This window comes from Selaginella moellendorffii, unplaced genomic scaffold, assembly GCF_000143415.4.
Source record: "Selaginella moellendorffii unplaced genomic scaffold, v1.0 SELMOscaffold_112, whole genome shotgun sequence".
Taxonomy (NCBI): Eukaryota; Viridiplantae; Streptophyta; class Lycopodiopsida; order Selaginellales; family Selaginellaceae; genus Selaginella; species Selaginella moellendorffii.
In genome coordinates, this window is record NW_003314373.1 from 450,701 (window position 1) to 471,396 (window position 20,696).

Below are 20,696 nucleotides of genomic sequence, written 5' to 3' on the forward strand. Positions count from 1 at the left end.
ATAAGAATAACAGTACAAATATTGATAATTCATTTTATCCTCACACTTGGTAAATTCTGAACTAATTTAAATTCCTTGTTCATAGCTAGTTGTTGCTCAAGTCCTGAAAATCAATGAGGACAATATTGTTTTAAATATAAGCATGCTATTATTAGAATGCTGGTCTGGTAATTGGAATGAGTACAATCTAAGTCTGCTATTTTCATACATGGAAATGACTGTATTCATTTTTCTCTAAATGATAATGAAATAAAAATATTGATATCATTATGTCTTGCAATTTGTTTCAAAATTATGATTATGTTTGAGGTAGGACAACCGAGTCTAATTGGTACAAAATTTTACTCATTCCCACTGCTGTCATGCTTGCTCAACTTTACTGGTGGTTAAATTTCTAATCCATACAGAAGAAAACATTTGAACTTTCAGAGTTGACCGTTTGACCCTCCGAACTGTAGCTCCGCGTGCTTGGAGCATCCTGGATAAGAGAAGACCTTTTCTCAACTAAAGCTACAACCGCATTTAGCAACACATTCCTAGGAAAATGGAGGCAAACAAGGGGCAAGTTCTTCTCATACTTTTGTTCGCAATTCTTACCTTCTTAGGTTGTTTGTCACAAGCGAAAGCATCATGGCTTAAGATTTTGTGTCCTTGTGGCTATGTGTTTTTAGCTGTGGCATTGGACGAGAGAACTTGGTGTATTGCCAAGCCTGACTCTCCGGACGAGGCTCTTCAAAAGGCCTTGGACTACGCATGTGGTCAGCCCATGGTCAACTGCCTCCAAATCCAGCCGGGCAATGGCTGCTACTCGCCAGTCAATCTCCACTCTCACTCATCCTTTGCGATGAACCTGTACTACCAGGGATATGGCAAGAACTCGTGGAACTGTAATTTCTCCGGGATTGGAATCCTCACCACCGCAGATCCAAGTAAGTGAGGGGAAACGAGATTCTATTAAAACCGATTGGGAAAACTTTGTATTTTCAGGTTTCGGGAATTGTACGTATCCGTCCCCTTGATATAAAAGGGATAAAAGTTGTCCGGCGTTGATCCGGTCAACGAGCTTGACTCTCCTGGAACTCTCTCTTGGAACTAAAACGATTTGACTCCTCCCGCGAATGGTAGCATATTCTCCTTCCCCATGCTTTCCATGCTCGCAATTAAATATCTGTCCACTTTGCGGGCATATTCCCCCGCGGGGCCAAAGAAATATCACGGGAAAAGGTCCATCTCACATACGTGGACGCATCTGCGAGATAGACATGTGTTAAGAGAACGCATCCAAAACCCATGGAATAAGGATATTGTTTACAAACCCTTGCCAAAACTATCACCCTCTCGATTTGTACAGTGGCATAACAATGTGAAATTTCACCTAAGGTTTCAAGCCCAATATAGTCAGTCCAATAAAAAAAATTTCACTACAGTGGCCAATCTACCCACCATTGCATTATTTTCGTCCATCACTCAGTGAGCAAGAGAGTGACAAATAAGGAGAGTAATATTCCCCTCCATCCTTGCGAGGCTATGGCCGAGAGAAGAGCTTCTAACAACCCGTGAATGCATGCTACACACAGTAACTTAAAGGTAAATGCTTAGCTCGTGGTAGAAACAAGGGGAAAAAGATTTTTTTTTATTTTGCCTGTGGAGAAAGGGTTGCATTAGGTTATGCCAGTTTTCTCTGTCCAGTGGATTGATTCATGAGAGGCGGAGGAGCGCTCGGCGCCTTGGCGGCGTGTGCGAGGACGTAGAAATTCCGATTCCCCGGAGGATTGTCTCGAGGTAATGCGCGATGGCACTGGCGCTTGTCTTGTTCTTGGATGGATTGTTTCTCCCTTGGAATGGTTGTTGCTGGGATGCATTGGAATTGCATGGCTCGAATCTGACCCCGGATTGTTCTTGGTTTCTCGATCCAGGCCGAAATCTCGACACTCCGCAATGCTGGCCAGCAGTGGCATGGCGGCGACATCGGCGCCATGGGGCGGCTCTGCGCTGGATTGCTCCAAGAACAAGGTCGCTCCATCGAAATCCGCCACAGTCCGGTGTTCTTTCAACCCGGCCGGGGCAGCAATCTCGTCGTCGTCGAGCGGCAAATCTTTGCTCCACAGCACGTTCGTAGCAGAAAGGCTCGCTCCCATCGAGAAATCTGTAGTCCGGAGGAGGATTCGTCCGGTCGTGCGTGCCGAGGCGGCATCGGTGGGCGTTTCTTCGCCTCTCGGCGACGGAATTCCAGCCAAGAAGAAGTTCTTTGGGGTCGACACTGTGACGCTCAAGAAGGTGATACCTCTGGGTCTCATGTTCTTCTGTATTCTCTTCAACTACACGATCCTGCGAGACACCAAGGACGTTTTGGTGGTGACGGCCAAAGGAAGCAGTGCTGAGATTATTCCTTTCCTCAAGACTTGGGTGAATCTCCCCATGGCTATCGGCTTCATGGTCATCTACACCAAGCTTTCCAACGTACTGTCCAGGGAGGCTCTCTTCTACGCTTGCATTCTCCCCTTCATTGGGTTTTTCGGGAGTTTTGCGTTCTTGCTATATCCTTTGCGTGACATCCTCCACCCGACTGCTCTAGCGGACCATCTTCTCTCGGTTCTCGGCCCCCGGTTCCTGGGCCCGATTGCCATCTTTCGCAACTGGACGTTTGTGCTGTTCTACGTCATGGCCGAGTTATGGGGGAGTGTCGTCGTATCGGTTCTCTTCTGGGGATTTGCGAACCAGGTACTTACTTGCTTACGTTGTGTTGTTTGTTCTTAAACTTGTGTCTTCTCTTTCAGATCACCACTGTGGATGAAGCAAAGCAGTTCTATCCCTTGTTTGGCTTGGGAGCCAACGTAGCGCTTGTTTTCTCGGGACGAACTGTTAAGTACTTCTCCGAATTAAGAGGACGGCTGGGACCTGGCGTTGATGGCTGGGGAATGTCTCTGAAAGGAATGATGAGCATTGTTGTAATGCTTGGTTTTGCCATCTGTGGCATATATTGGTGGGTTAATGCTTTTGTTGTCAACGATCCCAACCTTCCCAAGATTGAGAAGAAGAAAAAGGTCAGTCATCTTTTAAGTTTTTCTTAAAACCATTTACTAACTCTTTTGAGCATCTCCAGAAGAGCAAGCCTAAGATGAGCATGGGCGAAAGTGCGAAGTTCTTGTTGAACTCGAGATACATCCGGGACCTTGCAACCCTGGTGGTTGCTTATGGAATCAGTATTAACCTCGTCGAAGTTACATGGAAGTCGAAGCTCAAAGCTCAGGTAACGATAGTCTTCTTTCGGTGATACTGGCTGCAACAACGCCTGTGTTTGTTAACGCAGTTTCCAAGTCCCAACGACTACTCGTCGTTCATGGGAGACTTTTCGACGTGGACCGGAGTTGTCACATTCAGTATGATGTTGCTGAGCAGGGTAATTTTCCGTAAATATGGATGGGGAGTTGCAGCTGCCATTACACCAAGTGTTCTTCTTGTAACTGGAGTGGCATTCTTCTCGCTGGTTCTCTTCAGCGATCCACTAACTCCATTCCTCGGAGGTATTGGGTTGACTCCACTGATGGCAGCTGTTTACGTTGGAGCTTTGCAAAACATATTCAGTAAAAGTGCCAAGTACAGCTTGTTCGACCCGTGCAAGGAAATGGCTTACATTCCCTTGGACGAAGATACAAAGGTAAATCTATGAATGTATGCTGCTCTGTCGTTTATTTTTGTTTGTTGTACTTCAGGTGAAAGGAAAGGCCGCTATTGACGTTGTATGCAATCCGTTAGGAAAATCAGGAGGTGCTCTCATTCAGCAGGTTCTGATCTTGTCGTTCGGGTCCCTTGCCAGTTCAACTCCGTACCTTGGCGCCATCCTCTTGGTTATTGTGTTAGCCTGGCTGGGTGCTGCTCGATCACTCGACAAGCAATTCACTCCAATGGTCCAAGAGGATTTGAAGGGCAAGCTACTGGAAGGAAAACTCTCGGCTATGACTGCGGCTTTATCTGAAACTTCCAAGGTTGGCACTCGCGAGGTAAGCCTTCTTCCGAGCTACATGCAACGTAACTTAAAACCAAGTCTTAAAACGAGCGGTAAAAGAGTTGCATGAGAGTTCACGGCTGCATTTTTCGGTTTTAGAGTGGACAGGATGAACAAGTCACGTCATCGTCGTCCAAGAGTCTTAAGACAAGTTAGCAAGAGTTTTCCAAACGAGTCGGCAGTCAGCTAGGCATGCTAGTGGATTTGTTGTCCTCTTTTATTTTCCTTTTTTTTTTTTTTGTTTTCTGAGAAGACTTTTTTGCTCTTCAGGTGACGTACCGGTTTGTGAGTGGGCTCAACGACAAAGGTTTTATTGAAGGACGCTATGTTCCCGTGACCCCTGCGACGCCACCGACTAGCGAGACCAAGCCAGCACCTCCAGCTAAAGATGAACCAGTGGAAGCTACGATCGAAAACGGTTCGCCTTCGCCGGAATCGGGAGGGAGTGATGTAGATACAACTACTCGCGAGCCCGCGTCCATAAATTGAGAGAGGTATGCTACTCCATTTTGATTTTTTTTTTCCTTCGCTCTAAGATAAAACTGTCTCAGGCGAGCAGAGACGGATGTGTATCATCATGCGGTTTAGGCAACGTAGAAGAAAGTTGAGGTGCAGTCGATGATGATGACGAGATGATGATGATGATCACAATAAGCCGAGAGAAAGACGGTTCTATCTATTGTTTTATTTGTTCTTTCCAATTAATTCGTATCGTTTTTTTGTTCAAGCAGACAAAAAAAAGATTCCTACTGTCAATGAGCTCCTACGTTAAGACCAGTGTTTGCGAGCAACACATAGCCAGCTCCATCCAGTTGCTCCAAATCGAGAACTTCCTGGGCAGTAATCCTTTCTCGAGTGGTGGAGCTGTGGTAAGCTCCAAGCAGGCTCGTCCACTCGAAAGAATCGGGAGCAAAAGGCATGGATTGAACGAGACTGTGAGCGCCTTCCAAGTGTCCAGCTCGTCCAAGCATATCAACAACGCAGCAAAAGTGCCGCTTGGATGGTTCCAGCCCAAAATCCACGATCATCGAGCGGAAGCATCCCAGGCCGGAGCTCACCTCGCCCGAGTGGCTCGTAGCACAAATCATGGACAGCATGGAGATCTCGTTCGGGAAAATGTCGCCCATCACCATGGCGTGGAAGACGCTTTTAATCTCGCGCGAGAGCTTGTTCTGGGAATATCCGGCCAGCATGGCGTTCCACGAGACCAGATTCCGGTCGGGCATCACGGAGAATAATTTCCGGGCCGGCCGCATATGCCCGTGCTGGGTATATGCCTGCAGCATGGTGTTCCACGCCACCATGTCTCTCTGTGGCATCCAGGAGAACATTCTTTGTGTCTCCCACACAGACCGGCCCAAAAGGAAGGCATTTAGTGATACCAGGTTGTGCTCGGGCATGGCATAAAAAATTTGCTTAGATTCATCGTTGTGCCCAAGTTGGGTATATGCTGCGAGCAGTGTGTTCCACGCGAATAGATTCGTGTAGTTCATTCCATCAAAAACTTGGCGACATTTCTCGATTTTTCCGACGCGTGCATAAGCCGCAAGGAAAACATTACACAAGACAATGTTGGTTTCTGGCATTGATTCGAAGATTCGTTCGACTCTTTCGTGCTGCCCAGCCAGGGCATATGCTAGCAAAATAGAGTTCCATGACACAGAACTTTTTTCAGGCGCCGAATCAAACAACACTTGGGCCTCGTCTATGAAACCATGTTGGGCATATGCGGAAAGCAAAGTGTTCACGGATACCATGCTGTGATACTGCATTGAGTCGTAAAACTTCTTTGCCTTCTGAATATCCCCTGCTTGGGTGTATGCCAAGAGCATGGTATTGAACGAGATCAGGTCAGCATCTTTTAGCTCATCAAAAACTTTCTTTGATTTTCTAAAATACCCATGCTGCGCATACATGGCTAGTACGATATTCCAAGAGAGAGCGTTATGTTCGGGCATTTTGTCGAAGAGATTCTTTGCCTGTTCTATATTCCCATGTAAGGCATATGCTGCGAGCATTGCATTTAAAGAGGAAAGATTTGTGACTGGCATGCTATTAAGCATTCTTTTAGACTCATTGACATTAGAGCAAGCACTAATTACAGCCGTCCAAGCGACAAGATCCCACTCGGGCATCGAGTGAAACAAACGGTGACACTCCTGCGATTGCCCTCTCTGGGCAAATGCCGCCAGCAACGACGTCCACGACAGAATATCTAGCGCCGGCATTCGTCGGAATATCCCCACTGCATCCTCCAGATTCCCGTCACGGCAATGTGCGGTGAGAATCACATTCCACACTACAAGATTGGTTTCCTCTAAAGAATCAAACAAGCGTTTGGCGTCGTCTAGATTCCCGTTTCTGGAAAAAGCAGAGAGCATTGTTGTAAATGCTACAAAATTCCATGCTGGCATCGCATCAAAGATTCCTTTCGATTCCCGCAAATGCCCATTTCGGGCATATGCTGTGAGCATCATCACCCACGAAAAGATGTTCTTGTGCCGGATGCCGTCAAACGCGATCCTGGCATCGACGGGGCCGCCACAAGAGCCGTACATCTGCACGACGAGGTTCCAGATGTAGGGGCCGTCGGATTCATGACACGTGTCCCGAAGCCACGCGTGTAGCTTCCTGGCCATTGTGATAGTTTCGCATGATCGAATCAACTGGGCGGCGGCCTCAGTGCTGCAATTCCACATTTGTTTGCAATGCTTGGAATCAAACGCAAACGCCACCATTTTTCTAATGTCACTGAAAAGGCAAGTTCGTACGCAACAGAGCTGGCTGGATGCTAAAAGATTCGGGCCATATTCGAAGATCCTCTAGCGCAACAACTCACCTACCATTCCAGTGGTGCCGTACGGACGGACGTCTCTTTGTAAACCTTTTCTATTACATCACAAGGACAGGTTGGTGACGATGACCTGTGAATCAAAACCCAAGATAATCACGGTAAAAACGGATCAAACGAGGGTCTCTGCCACTTACGTCATGAAAAACGTGCGCACAATTTAAAAATTCTCCTCTGACGCGCCGGTGAAACCAGCAAACTAAAGTTGACCGTACAGAGTCGGTCAAGAAAACGGAGCTCCGTCGGGGGGTCTCCGTCAACGAAACGGAGCCGTCGCCTTTGGCCCTGAAAGACTGCGCAAGAGAGAGCGGGCGAAATGGGCCATGGCGTCCACGTTATACATGCCCTTGCTGTGACGACTGGGAATTCCAAGAACCCTATAAATATTTCCCATCGCTCCATCACTGGGGCGGAGCGGTAGATAGGGCTTGGGAGAGCGATCGCTAGAAGAAGACATAGCTAGGGAAGCGCGAGGCAGATTCACAGGCGCGAGCAAGCAATCAATCGACCGGTGAGTGACTGCGCACATTCTGGCACACATTTCGATTCGATCGATCTCAGCTTTGGCGCTGGATCCTGCATTGATTCTCTAGCTCGAGGCGGTCCTGAAAAGTTTGGGATTCTGTGCAGGCATGGCGATTATCTCCAAGGCCGTTCTCCCATCCGCCGTTCTCCCGCAATTGGAGAACAAGAAGACGCAGCTCCTGGTTGGATCGTCCTCTGGCATCAGCTATGCCGGCAGATCTAGGCGAGCTGGATTGAAAATCCAGGCTGTGCACGCCGTGGAGCCGATTACCGAGGCGCCGGCGGTGGCAGCCCCGATCCCCAAGGGGTGGAGCAAGGATAGCTGGAAGACCAAGAAGGCCTTGCAGCTGCCGACTTATCCCAGCCAGGAGGAGCTGGAGGTGGTGATCAAGACGCTCGAGAATTTCCCACCCCTGGTCTTTGCTGGAGAGGCGAGGTCCCTCGAGGAGAAGCTCGGTGAGGCGGCTCTTGGAAGAGCGTTCTTGCTCCAGGGCGGTGACTGCGCTGAGAGCTTCAAGGAATTCAATGCCAACAACATCAGGGATACTTTCCGGGTGATCCTCCAGATGGGAGCCGTTCTTATGTTTGGTGGACAAATGCCTGTTATCAAGGTACGTTGCTCTCGAGTTTCTCTCTTTTTCTCTTCCTGGAAGATAGATCTCTGAAACGACTTTCATTTCAGGTGGGAAGAATGGCCGGCCAGTTCGCAAAGCCGCGATCTAGCGACTTTGAAGAGAAAGATGGTATCCGGCTCCCATGCTACCGTGGAGACAACATCAACGGTGACGCGTTTGATACGAAGTCGAGGACCCCCAATCCGGAGAGGATGACTCGAGCCTACTGCCAAGCTGCTGCTACTCTCAACTTGCTGCGATCTTTTGCCACGGGAGGTTATGCCGCCATGCAAAGAGTCACTCAGTGGAACCTGGATTTCACCTCCGACAGTGAACAAGGTGGAAGGTACGGGAAAACATCCTTGCGTCCATTTTGGACTTTTTACCTTTGGTTGATTTGTCGAGTGCTCGTTTGCTTGCTTTCGTGGTCATTTCCAGTTCTCAGGCTTTTGTTTTTGTCTGGCTTGATTGTAAATTTATTGTGAGGGGTCGAAAAAGTGAAGATCCGTGTTGCAGGTGGCTGGAACGTCCAGTCGCGAAGCTTGGACTCACTTGGCAGTCTCTTGCCGTTTCGTAGCCTTTAAAAGTCGTCCTGTTTGATATTTTTTCGTCAATTCCAGCACAAGTTGAACGAGTGCTTTCTGCATGTAACAGATACAAGGAGCTTGCGAATCGTGTCGACGAGGCTTTGGGATTCATGTCAGCTTGCGGGCTTACGATCGATCACCCGATCATGACGTCGACTGAGTTTTGGACCTCTCACGAGTGCTTACTGCTACCGTACGAGGAAGCCTTGACTCGCCAGGACTCGACGAGCGGCCTCTGGTACGACTGCTCGGCACATATGTTGTGGATTGGAGAGCGCACGCGACAACTCGACGGAGCACACATTGAGTTCCTCCGAGGAGTAGCAAATCCCATTGGTGTTAAGGTACGCGTTATCTATCTCTTCCTTGTATCCAATACCTGACTTCTTTGACTCGCAGGTAAGTGACAAGATGGACCCCAACGAGCTGGTCAAGCTCATCGACATCCTGAATCCTCAAAACAAGCCCGGTAGGCTGACTGTCGTTGTCCGCATGGGAGCCGAGAAGCTGAGGATGAAACTTCCGCACCTCATTCGCGCTGTTCGCACGGCCGGCCAGATCGTGACTTGGGTGAGCGATCCCATGCACGGGAACACCATCAAAACTCCGAGCGGATTGAAAACCCGTCCTTTCGACTCGATCCGGGTAAGTCTCTTGACATCGATCGCAGCTCCCAGCATTTGTTTCCAGAGAACTAAAAACGTTTTGTTCTTGTCCATCCAGGCCGAGCTGAAAGCTTTCTTCGACGTTCACGACCAGGAAGGAAGCCATCCCGGCGGCGTGCACCTGGAGATGACCGGGCAGAACGTGACCGAGTGCATCGGTGGGAGCAAATCTGTGCTGCTGGAGAACCTGTCCGATCGCTACCACACTCACTGCGACCCCCGGCTCAACGCCTCGCAGTCTCTGGAGCTGGCCTTCATCATCGCCGAGAGACTACGAAAGAGAAGATTGGGCTTGTAAGTAAGCAGCAAGAACACCATAGCTACAAGCTATGGAGATTTGTGGATAGCTTTGCAAGTCACTAGAAGGAGACTTTAATTCTATCTTAGTAGGAGATAGTATGGATTTTTGGATTGACCACCACCCACCATAATATCTAAAGAAGATAAAACGCGTTTGATGCACAGAAGATCTTCCAGCTTGGCCTTGGACAAGATTGGATCGCCGCGAATCGACAACGAGGGCATCGCGAATCTCATCCGCCGCTGCGCTGCCGCCGGGGATCTTGACGAGGGGCGCCGGATCCACGCCCAGATCAAAGCTCACAGCTGTGGCTATGGCGGCGAGAGGTATCATGGGAACCTCTTGGTGGAGATGTATGGCAAATGCGGTAGCGTGGATGACGCACTCCTCGCGTTCAATGGCATCCAGCGCAAGAACCTCTTCTCCTGGAACATCATGCTGGGCGCGCTCGTCCACAACCGGCGCGGCGCGCAGGCGCTGGATCTCTTCCAGGAGATGGATCGCCACTCGATCGAGGCGTCCAACGTGACGTTTGTGACGCTCGCGGGCGCGTGCTCCGAGCTGGGGGATCTCTGGCGCGCCAAGGCCCTCCACGCCCGGATCGCCGCCACCGAGTTTGCGGCACAGACGATCGTGGGGAATACGATCGTGGGCATGTATGGGCGGTGCCGGAGCGTGATCCACGCGCGGCAGGCATTCGATCGGATCGAAAACAAGAGCGTGATCTCGTGGAACTCGATCATCACTGCATATGCCCAGAATGGGCATTCCAAGGAGGCGCTTGGGATTTTTTTCGCGATGGATCCCGAGGGCGTCAAGCCCAACAGGGTGACTTTTCTCGCAGCGCTGGACGCTTGCTCGATCGAGACCGAGCAATCCAGCAACCTGGGACGAGAGATCCACTTCAGGATCATCGAGTCGGGGCTAGAATCCGAGGAGACGATCGCCAATAGCCTTGTAAACATGTACGCGAAGTGCGGCAGATTCGATCAAGCCTTGCGCTTGTTCCAAAAGTTTCTTCCTGGGACTGTGGTGTCGTGGACCGCGATGATCACTGCAAATGCCCATTGGGGGCATGGACGGTCGAGCATCCGGCTGTTTGGCGAGATGGATCTCGAGGGAATCGCGCCGGATGAGATCACTTGCATTAGTGTTCTTGACGCGTGTGCGAGAGAGAGAGACCTCGATCGGGGCCGGGAAGTGATCGAGCTCGTTTTTGAGCGAGGTTTCCAGCACCACGTTGTGGTGGCCACCGCGATCGTGAGGCTGTATAGCGAGAGTGGCGATCTGGATCGGGCGAGAGAGGTTTTCGATTCGATCGAGAGGGGCAAGAGGACGGATGTGTCGTGGTCGACGATGATCCAAGCGTATGCCCAGCACGGGTTTCCCAGAGAATCCATCGATCTGTTTGACGAGCTCTCCGTGGAGGAGAAAGAAGGCCAACGAATCAACGAGATGGCGATCGCGGCGGCACTGGAATCATGCGCAATGGTATCGGAGTGGAAGCGAGGAAGAGCGATCCATTCTCGAGCTATGGCGATGGGCTTCGATCGATCGTCCAGCGTCGTAGGCTCCGCGCTCGTCAGCTTCTATGGCCGCTGTGGAAATCTCAAAGAGGCGAAGCAAGCTTTCTCCATGGCTGCGAGGAGAGACGTGATCTCCTGGACAGCGATGGTGTCGGCATTTGCTCACCATGGCTGGGGCGAGGAAGCGCTCGAGATCTTCCACGCCATGATCCTCGACGGTGTTCTTCCCAATTCGGTCACGCTCCTCAGCATTCTTTCGGCTTGCAGCCACTCTGGCCTGCTCAAGACAGCCCGCGAGAAGTTCGTGTCGATGGAAGACGATTTTGGGATCCATCCGCTGAGCGATCACTACGATTGTCTCGTCGATAGCCTCGGGCGAGCCGGGAGGATAGGATCCGTGGAGGAGATGCTGGAGTTCATGCCCTTCCATCCGGGGGCTGTGGTTTGGATGAGCTATCTCTCGGCCTCCAAAGTTTTGGGGGATTTCGTGAGAGGGGAACGAGCGGCAAGGATGCTGCTTGATCTCGATCCGGGGAACTGCGCAGCGTATTTAGTGGTTTCCAACATGTATGTCTCTACTGAGAACGAGGAATGACCCTTGCTTGTACAAACATCGAATCCCACCATTTTTGTAATGTCATGTGAGACCTACCAGATGGACCGTTCGCCCTTCCAGATTCCACGGATCAAGTCTAAAGCAAGCTTTTGGAGTGGCGTAACTCATGGCTTCTGATAATATCAATTGATCATACTACTTAAAGACAGTGTAATTAATTCCAGTTTTTGTGCATTTGGATAAAAAAAATTCGGTCAAATGGTACTAAGATGAATGTTAACACTCTGAAATTTTACTAGTAATGTATTGCACTTTTGCTTATCTTTCATTGTATCAAGCATTTTATTTTATGCTTTTGCTTTTCCATTCTATTCAAATAATATTAATCTCAAAAATCATAAATATAAACATATATTGTAAGGTTCAATTATATGTCTACGATGTTGTATATTAATATTAATGTAGTGGGATTTTGGTAGCTGTTGAATTAGTTTCAATTTAAACCTTTTACTCTTGTATATAAATGAGGGTTTTTGGGCTAATTGATATGCACATTTTTTATATTCCCTTTCCGTATTTCATGCATATGGAAATAAAGGCATTTTTGACACTTTTGGTATCGGAGACATGGTCAACAAGTCGTAGGATACAACGAGACATTCGATGTGGGCATCGAACTTCTTCTATGGGTGGTGGAGTTGTAAGGAACCAACTCGCCAAGGTGTCGTAGGATAAAGGAACCCCGAAAGCATGACCAAAATGACAAAGAGTTCATCGGATGGGACCAAGTCGAAGATCGAGTCCAAGACCGACTCTAGGACCGAGTTCGAGATAGAGTCCGGAATCGAGTCCGAGACCGACTCGGGGACCGAGTTCGAGTCCGAGTTCGAGACCGAGTTCGAGACGGAGTCCGAGATCCGAAATCGAGTCCGAGGTCGAGTCCGAGGTTGGGTCCGAGATCGGGTCCGAGATCGGGTCCGAGATCGAGTCCGAGACCGAATCCGAAGTCGGATCCGAAATCGGGTCCGAGATCGAGCCAGAGACTAAGTCCAAATACTAATACGGGTCAAGGGGTGAAAGCCCAAAGCGTGCGTCTCCCAGGGGGGGGGGGGGGGGGGCTTCCCGGGGTTCCCAAAATTTTTTAGGGATAGTGAGGTCCAGGAACCAGTTTAGAAGGGACTCTCCCGTGGGGGTCCCCAAATGACTTTAGGTTTGGACTGGGACCGAGGGGCCTTGGGTGGGAGTGAGCATGGACTTGGTTGGTGCCGGAGGGGCCATCCAAGGAAGTGCTCAAGAGTAGCTCCCACTCCCGAAAGGGAAACCGATTGCGGTGCTCCCGGCTCATGTGGAGTGGTGCCCCACTTGAGTACCATGCGGCTCATTGGTCCTCGCCCTTCCTAGGGGCTTGGGCCTTCCTTCGGGATGGAAGTGGGGGGCGAGAGGTACCCATACCGGGCCGCTAGGCCACGGTGTTTCGCCCCGGCGTCCCGAAGCAAGTGTTGCACTCAAGACTTGGGATTTAGAGGGTCCCATGATCAAGTCTTGTGGTACCAAAGGATGTTAGGAACTTAGAAGTTTGGTGTGCTTGGCTACTTGTGCTTGTGGGGAGTGTAGCCGAACCTTAAGTTTAGTCTAACCCGGGGAGGGGGATTGGGAGTGATTTGGGAATCCGTGGATGGATGGCTAACACTCCGTTGCTCGTGCAGTGAGTAGCTGAGACCAAGTAGGAGCTGGTACCATAGGCGAGAACCTTGGCAAGGGAACTTAGCAAAAGCCAAGGTGGTGTTAGACGGATAGACGAGGTAAGCTGGCAAATTGGAAAGGAAAAATTTGTGGCTTACAATTTGGTATCGAAGCTGTCTTTTAGGAGTGTTTAGATTTGAGCTTTTGCATCATCTAAATCTAGTTTTTTCTATTTCCTTTCTTTTGTTATTTCCTTTCGAGATTTTGGTTTATATCTAGCTTTTGCAATGTCTAAATTTCCCTTTCTTTCTAGCTTTTTTCATTTCTTTTTCTTTTACTCTTTCCTTTTTATTCATCTTTATAGCAAAGTAATAATTTCTTTTTCTTTTGACTCTAGAGCAACAATTGGTGCAATTGTTCAATATTATGCAATTGCAGTTGAACAACCAAACTCAATTAATGGTGGCATTCACAACATGTGGTATAACTCTTCATGTTCTTAGTGTTAATCCCCGCATTCAGCTAAAATTCTTTCATGGGAATTCTAGGGATGATGTGTACTATTGGTTTGATCACTTCATGGTGATTGCCGTATATCATTCTTAGGATGATGCTCAACATTTGTTTGAGTTTCCCACGTGTCTCCAAGGGACGACACTGTAGTGGTACAATGGTTTGAGGGTAGGCACTCGTAGAGATTAAAGTATTCTCTCAGACATTTTCAATTATGCATTTGGACATACCGACAATTATGATAATGCCTTTCAATAATTGCATCATCTTCATGAAGGGGCATCTTGTGAGACACAAAACCCCTGGGCCCCAAAGTTGAGCCGGAAGGGTGCCACGTGGTAGTGGCCGAAGCGAAAGCCAAACGAGTGTAACACGTTTGGGCCAAAAGCTCCGACTTGAAAGGTTGAGAGCGGGAGTGAAACTCCTAACGAAGTGCTCGAGGAATGAGCACGAAGCGAGCAATAAGCGAGGCTCCAAAAAGGGACCCAAAAGGACCAACACATGACACGTGGAAGTGTCCGAGATGGACTCGAGATGGATCCGAGTTGGAGTCCGAAGTGGAGTCTGAGATGGACCCGAGATGGAGTCCGAGTTGGAGTCCGAAGTGGAGTCCGAGATGGACCCGAGATGGAGTCCGAGATGGAGTCCGAGATGGACCCGAGATGGAGTCCGACATGGACCCGAGATGGAGTCCGAGATGGAGTCCGAGATGGACCCGAGATGGAGTCTGAGATGGACTCGAGATGGATCCGAGATGGAGTCCGAGATGGACCCGAGATGGAGTCCGAGATGGACCCGAGATGGACCCGAGATGGAGTCCGAGATGGAGTCCGAGATGGACCCGAGATGGAGTCCGAGATGGATCCGAGATGGAGTCCGAGATGGACCCGAGATGGAGTCCGAGATGGAGTCCGAGATGGACTCGAGACCAAGACCGAGACCGAGGCCGAAGCCGAGACCGAGACCGAGTCCGAGTCCGAAACCGGGACCGAGACCGAGTCCGAGTCCGAGTTCGAGCCTGAGTCCGAGTCCGAATACTAATACAGGCAGTTGGGTGAAAGCCCAAAGCAATCGTCCCCCGGGGGGGGGGGGCTGCGGGGGGTTCCAAAAGTATAGTAGGGAGAGTGTGGGGGTTGGAGCCCAGTGGAGCCAGTTTGGCTAGGAAAGGCCAGTTTGGGCCAGGAAGGCCAGACCCAGTGTTGGGTGATGAGCTGACCACTGGGAAATCCAAGACTAGAGTGAACACGGACCGACAAGTGGGGTAGCTTGGTGAAGTGTTCAAGAGCCGGCTCTAATTCCCCCGGGAGATCGACTGGCCGATGCTCCCAGTCCAAGTGTGGGTGGCACTACCTACTTGGATACCAGGCGTGGCTCAACGGAACCTCGCTCTAAGCCCATGGCTAAAGCACCCAAGGGCGGAAGGCGGGGAGAGTACCCAGGTGGCTCACGTAAGGCCACGGTGTTCCAAAATGTTGTCCCAAAAGCCCAGACTGTGGAAAGGAAGAGGAGCAGTCCTCTGGGGTAGTGACCAAGGACACAGTTGTGTGGTGAGGAAGTCCCAGAGGACCGTGGGACTTAGTGGTCGGGCCTGTGGGCCTCGATCCAGTGGCAGTGTTGGCAAACACGGTCAGGGGCAGAAAGGGACTTAGTGGAGACTGACAGAGGGATATTGGGGAAGGCTATTCCCCTTGTCGGTGGGCATCCTAAGGATGCTAAAGAGTGGATCTGAGATGACCACTCACGGATGGTTTGCCTAGTCTTGGAGAGCCAAGACTGTGATGCAAGTGGTATTAGACTACCAGTGTGGCAAAGGTGATTGGGCATGGCCCTAGCGTAACAGGCTGCCCTGACGGTGGTACCTTTGTGTGTCGGTCATGGGATCGGACACGTGGAGCACTTGGACCAGGTGCAAGTGTTGAGTGGCATAGATGCCATTCTCGGGGCTAGCAAGTCCTAAGTCCTGAATTGGACTTATGGAGGTGGTGAATGAGACTCCTCCAAGTGGTCGGAGGTGTGGTTAAGTGACTAAAGTAAAATGGAAAAATTATGTCGCTTACAATTTGGTATCGGAGCTGTTCCTTAGTCCGACTTTTATTGGTGCTCAAGTATATCACCATTGATATTGGCATCGGAAGGTCCTAGGAGTGGTCCTATCCTTGAGGAGTAGCACGTCGAGAGGACATGGCTCTCCACTCGAGTTCATGCATGAACTTGGGCGCGATGTGGTGGATAGAAAAGGGGCCAGTAAGGGAACGACTTTGGGATCTTGGGAACAGTATATGGTTTTCCTCAAAGAGTTGAGGATGTGACCCAGATGAGCGTTTGACTTAGCAAACTGGCTAATGTAGTTGTGGTAAACAACTACAGTTGGGATCACGGGAAAGATAAAGACTCCAAAGCAATAAAGGAGTCACAAGATTATCCTCATATAGTTGAGGTTGGTGCTCATGAATGTGAGACCAGAAGTAATGACCGTGGGAGGTCAAATACAGAAGAGGACTCAAGTCCTTGAAATGGTAGCCGGGGCTACCTTTAATAAATGCTGGAACAACCCAAGGAGTTGGGGGGTGTATTTAGAGATGAGTGGTATTCTCATCACATGGACAAGTAGTCCTAAGGGGCAAAGGTTGCCCCAGAGAACAAAATCAAGTGTCAGAGTAACACTTGTGAAAATAGTCCTTTTGAGTAGGACAGGAATGCAAGAAGTGTATTCCAGTGAACTAGTGCCTCACAAGTGGGACCTTACGGGTCTGTGGATTAACCAAGTCCAAAATTACTGGATGACTCAAGTAGAGTCAAGGAATGGTCCTAAAAAGACTGATGGAAGCATTTGGATTGAGGTGTGTTGTACCCCACGAAGGATGGGGGGGGGGATCATAGGATCCAAGGATGAGAACAGAGGGTATCTCATCGATGGCAAAATGTGCCATGCTAAAGTTATGGGAAAGGTGTTCCCAGAAGAAAACAACTTTGACACAAAGTTGTGTGTGACCTCTATGGTGTAGTGCTAACGGATGGTTGGCATGAGAAAGAGCGGTGTTGGTCTTGGCAAAGACTTAGACACAAAGGGGAAGTGTCATAGAGGTAGGCTCGTGGAGCCGATGGTGTGGAGACACCAAATGTGCCAAAGTGTGATACCTTGAGGCTATGTTCGTGGGTTCATGAGAACCCCTTGCCAAAGGGATCCCAATGGAAATGGGAATGACATAGCTTAAGCTGCAGAGCATGCAGTTGGAGTGTGGTGACCCAGATAATGATGGAGGTGTGGAAGCACCAAGCAATGAGTTGTAGGACTTGACAACTATGAGGCAACTAAACAAGAGGTGCAAAATAATTGGTTAAACGGGTAGAAGGTAGCTACCCAAGACTTCTTAATAGCATAGGGAAGTTGGATATACCCTTACGGGGGATAAGTTGCTTGTGTTGCGATATAGTAAGTCAATGTCATAAAAGGAAATACTCATTGTCAAGAAAGCCATCATTGGGACACCCGAACACTCTAAAACACCAGAAGGTGGTGTTTGATGTCGCGAGGGCAATGGATAAGGCCCAAGGGACTAAGTCCTTAGCGAATGATGGATAGAAGGTGCTATCCAAATGTCCAAGGTTGTGGAGACAAGAGAAGACTGTCTACCCGAGTTGGACAAAGCCAAAAATGGAACTTTGGCAAGGCTAGTGACGGGCATGTAAAGGCCCATAAGCAACAATGTAATCCCAGTGTGTGGGATTATAAGGTGAGCATACCTGGATTGAGGAACCACTCCCTGGGCTATTGAGTAGGTTCATCCCTAAGAATACTTGCTAAGGCATGATAGAAAGTGCAAAGCTATCCTCCTAGTCTGGAGGAGAATGATCGAAGGAAAGGTGTGAAGCCAAAAGCAAGAAGTAAGGGGATAGAACCGAACCATAGGAATCGAAAGGCATAACCAAGGTTGGTTATGCTAGCTGGGAATGGAGAGTCAAGTGGGGGCTCGAGGGTTGTTGCCGCTAGCAACGGTGATGCCATGGAAAGTCTAAAATATGGAATTGTCCGTGTTAGACTATGTGGCAATTGGAAAGCTTGCAAAAAGGGAGGCCTTAGCAAGCTAAGGGATAGAGTCCCTTCAAGGTTCCCAAAGACGATTCTAGGTAGCTTAGTATCTAAAAAGGCCAAGCGTAAATGGTTCATAGAACGCGCGAAATCAGAGTGGCGCAGCAAAAGCGTGGTCTTGAAGCTTGCCATGAGGCAAGGCTATCAAGGTTAGGGAAGTAGTTCCCGAGTGTTCAAAGAGAGGGCTTTGGACGAAAGTCGATGGTCAAGGACTTTCACACTTGTGCAAGAACCATGTTACAGTGGTCAGAGGACTTGCCAAGCGAGATTGGCAAGTCAGGGGAACAAATACCCTAGTTGAAGGTGACAACTTCAAAAAGGGTGGGCCATGGGGCCAAGCGTGGAGGAGTCCATGCATGATCACAGACTTGTCAAGTGAGAGGACTTGACAGTGTGGAGGAACTAGGTTCCTAAGCTGTGATCTATAGCGCGCTTTGAATAAAAGTTGGTGCACCGGCGTGGGGAGTCACGCCAGGCATCCTGGGTGATGCCGTCCGTATACGGAGGTTGGGTTCGAGTCCCGACCCTCTAGTGCTTGGGTTCGAGTCCCAACTCACTAGAGCGTGGTGATGGTTTGGAATATGAGGACACTCATTTTTCGGTGGTCATGGACTCTCAGTGTGGAGACTGGTTTGGGCACACCGCCAAGCGAGGGATGCCTCGGAGTCGTGATGCACGGTTAGATTGCTTAATGTGGCTCAGCATATCTAACTTGAACACTTTGGTGCAAGTGGCACCAAGGACGTGGTGAATGAGATGGGGACACCCAGTCTCAGTTGCTATGAACCCTTGGCCGGAAGGGCTGGCTTGGGCGCACCGCCAAGTGTGGGGGATGCCCCCGGGGTCGTAGTTAACAAGTTAAAGGTCTGGAAGACCTAGTACCTATTGGCAATCCTGTTAAGGTGCCGAAGTGAGATCACTAGGTGATCTTGTGGCTAAATAAGGACAAGGTCCTTGTTTGGGGTAAGGAATAAGGTCTTTAGTTCAAAGTGTTGATTTGAACTATTGAGGATGGTGTGGCTTGGTCAAGGTGACCAAGTGGGGAAAAGCACATTAGGGAAATGAGCTATGTCATGGTGATGGCATAGTGTGTCCAAGGAAAGTAGTCTCTATAAGAGACCCATGGGAGGGTCATAAAGTTGGGCCGTGGATAGAGCCCACAGCAGAAAATGCTAAAGAGACTTACTAGGGGTGAACACCCTAGTCTTGGCAAAGCCGAGCCTTTGCTATGGAATCAAAAGAATACCTCAAGGAGGGAGGTAGAGATTCGGTGTTGCTTGGTGCAACAATTAACGGATAGGAGCAAAAGATGAGTGGCCAAGATAGGGCCGTGGAATCCCTTGGAAGGAATCCAAGTGGCAAAGTTAGGCGAGGAACACTAATGTGTTGGATGCTAACAAATTGCGGGAAAGGAAGCGAGTTTCCAAGAATGGATTCTGAATTGCTCCGATTTGGCGAAAGGGGAAGCTCTGAGGGAGGGAGCGGTAAGGTAGCCAAATGATAGGGCCATGGACAGCCCTAGCACAAAGTATGATAACTGGAACTTAGTGCCCAAGGTGGCACGAAATAGAAAAGAGGATGATGGTGCCCTCAAGTAGAGAACTTCCTAGGAGGAGGGAGTGGAGTTGCACAATATGTGCAATGCAAGGTGTTGGAGACACCTAGGGAATTGACTTCCAAAAGTCAAAGAGTAAAAGTTCCAAGGCGCAAACGTTCAATCAATGGAAATTGAGACTACCCAAGAAGGAGTAGTGGGATTGACTTAGAGAAGGGTCTCTAAGAGGTTTAGCGAGAACTAAACCTATAAAAGGAGAGAACCATTACATGTGGTCCAATCAGTCTCTACGTTGGAGAGACTACCCTCTTTAAAGGATGGGCAAGGCATGGTGAGCCTTCAATGTCAAACCATTGACGAATATGGAGAAGGCATGGTGAGCCTTCAATGTCAAACCATTGACAAATATTGGCTAGGTGCCAAGGATGGAAATGGTAACACATGCGGGTGTTACTTTCTAAAATGGTTTACCGTTCGATGAGGACATCGAACTTCGTTTATGGGTGGTGGAGTTGTGAGACACAAAACCCCTGGGCCCCAAAGTGGAGCCGGAAGGGTGCCACGTGGTAGTGGCCGAAGCGAAAGCCAAACGAGTGTAACACGTTTGGGCCAAAAGCTCCGACTTGAAAGGTCGAGAGCGGGAGTGGAACTCCTAACAAAGTGCTCGAGGAATGAGCACGAAGCAAGCAATAAGTGAGGCTCCAAAAAGGGACCCAAAAGGACCAACATATGACACGTGGAAGTGTCCGAGATGGACTCGAGATGGATCCGAGTTGGAGTCCGAAGTGGAGTCCGAGTTGGAGTCTGAAGTGGAGTCCGAGATGGACCCGAGATGGAGTCCGAGTTGGAGTCCGAAGTGGAGTCCGAGATGGACCCAAGATGGAGTCTGAGATGGAGTCCGAGATGGACCCGAGATGGAGTCCGACATGGACCCGAGATGGAGTCCGAGATGGAGTCCGAGATGGACTCGAGATGGATCCGAGATGGAGTCCGAGATGGACCCGAGATGGACCCGAGATGGAGTCCGAGATGGAGTCCGAGATGGAGTCCGAGATGGACCCGAGATGGAGTCCGAGATGGATCCGAGATGGAGTTCGAGATGGACCCGAGATGGAGTCTGAGATGGAGTCCGAGATGGACCCGAGACCGAGACCGAGACCGAGGCCGAAACCGAGACCGAGACCGAGTCCGAGTCCGAAACCGGGACCGAGACCGAGTCCGAGT

At 49.7% G+C, this 20,696-nt stretch overlaps 5 protein-coding genes across 5 annotated transcripts; 4 read left to right on the forward strand and 1 right to left on the reverse strand.

Annotated features, from left to right (window-relative positions):
• The first annotated feature begins 544 nt into the window (after positions 1–544).
• Positions 545–937, forward strand: LOC9659123 (major pollen allergen Ole e 10). Its single transcript, XM_002990775.3, has one exon. It carries the CDS (start codon positions 545–547, stop codon positions 935–937), a length of 393 nt encoding a protein of 130 aa, XP_002990821.2.
• Positions 938–1,526: 589 nt separating this feature from the next.
• LOC9659124 (ADP,ATP carrier protein 2, chloroplastic) lies at positions 1,527–4,761 on the forward strand. The gene is made up of 9 exons (XM_002990776.2): positions 1,527–1,587; positions 1,655–1,782; positions 1,917–2,721; positions 2,778–3,044; positions 3,104–3,250; positions 3,311–3,658; positions 3,714–4,001; positions 4,277–4,500; positions 4,558–4,761. The coding sequence occupies exons 1-8, from the start codon at positions 1,561–1,563 to the stop codon at positions 4,493–4,495; spliced, it is 2,229 nt and encodes a 742-aa protein (XP_002990822.2). The 5' UTR covers positions 1,527–1,560; the 3' UTR covers positions 4,496–4,500; positions 4,558–4,761.
• On the reverse strand, positions 4,759–7,386 carry LOC112342580 (pentatricopeptide repeat-containing protein At4g02750-like). Its single transcript, XM_024664619.1, has 3 exons — positions 7,124–7,386; positions 6,850–6,930; positions 4,759–6,691 (listed from the first exon to the last, which is right to left on the reverse strand). Exons 1-3 carry the CDS (start codon positions 7,384–7,386, stop codon positions 4,759–4,761), a joined length of 2,277 nt encoding a protein of 758 aa, XP_024520387.1.
• On the forward strand, positions 7,165–9,710 carry LOC9659125 (phospho-2-dehydro-3-deoxyheptonate aldolase 1, chloroplastic). Its single transcript, XM_002990777.2, has 6 exons — positions 7,165–7,368; positions 7,488–7,993; positions 8,065–8,342; positions 8,651–8,927; positions 8,983–9,228; positions 9,307–9,710. The coding sequence occupies exons 2-6, from the start codon at positions 7,490–7,492 to the stop codon at positions 9,544–9,546; spliced, it is 1,545 nt and encodes a 514-aa protein (XP_002990823.1). The 5' UTR covers positions 7,165–7,368; positions 7,488–7,489; the 3' UTR covers positions 9,547–9,710.
• Positions 9,706–11,670, forward strand: LOC9659126 (pentatricopeptide repeat-containing protein At2g33680). Its single transcript, XM_024664620.1, has 2 exons — positions 9,706–10,224; positions 10,309–11,670. The coding sequence occupies exons 1-2, from the start codon at positions 9,706–9,708 to the stop codon at positions 11,668–11,670; spliced, it is 1,881 nt and encodes a 626-aa protein (XP_024520388.1).
• Positions 11,671–20,696: the final 9,026 nt, after the last annotated feature.

Coding starts and splice junctions, on each gene's coding strand:
- LOC9659123 (XM_002990775.3), top strand. CDS start 545: ATGGAGGCAAACAAGGGGCAAGTTCTTCTCATACTTTTGTTCGCAATT.
- LOC9659124 (XM_002990776.2), top strand. CDS start 1,561: ATGCATGCTACACACAGTAACTTAAAG. Junction 3,251..3,310: donor AGTCGAAGCTCAAAGCTCAG/GTAACGATAGTC, acceptor TTGTTAACGCAG/TTTCCAAGTCCCAACGACTA. Junction 4,002..4,276: donor CCAAGGTTGGCACTCGCGAG/GTAAGCCTTCTT, acceptor TTTGCTCTTCAG/GTGACGTACCGGTTTGTGAG.
- LOC112342580 (XM_024664619.1), bottom strand. CDS start 7,386: ATGTGCGCAGTCACTCACCGGTCGATTGATTGCTTGCTCGCGCCTGTG. Junction 6,931..7,123: donor GGGCCAAAGGCGACGGCTCC/GTTTCGTTGACG, acceptor TTTGATTCACAG/GTCATCGTCACCAACCTGTC. Junction 6,692..6,849: donor CGTACGGCACCACTGGAATG/GTAGGTGAGTTG, acceptor GTGGAATTGCAG/CACTGAGGCCGCCGCCCAGT.
- LOC9659125 (XM_002990777.2), top strand. CDS start 7,490: ATGGCGATTATCTCCAAGGCCGTTCTCCCATCCGCCGTTCTCCCGCAA. Junction 8,343..8,650: donor GACAGTGAACAAGGTGGAAG/GTACGGGAAAAC, acceptor TGCATGTAACAG/ATACAAGGAGCTTGCGAATC. Junction 8,928..8,982: donor CAAATCCCATTGGTGTTAAG/GTACGCGTTATC, acceptor TTTGACTCGCAG/GTAAGTGACAAGATGGACCC.
- LOC9659126 (XM_024664620.1), top strand. CDS start 9,706: ATGCACAGAAGATCTTCCAGCTTGGCCTTGGACAAGATTGGATCGCCG. Junction 10,225..10,308: donor TGTATGGGCGGTGCCGGAGC/GTGATCCACGCG, acceptor GCATATGCCCAG/AATGGGCATTCCAAGGAGGC.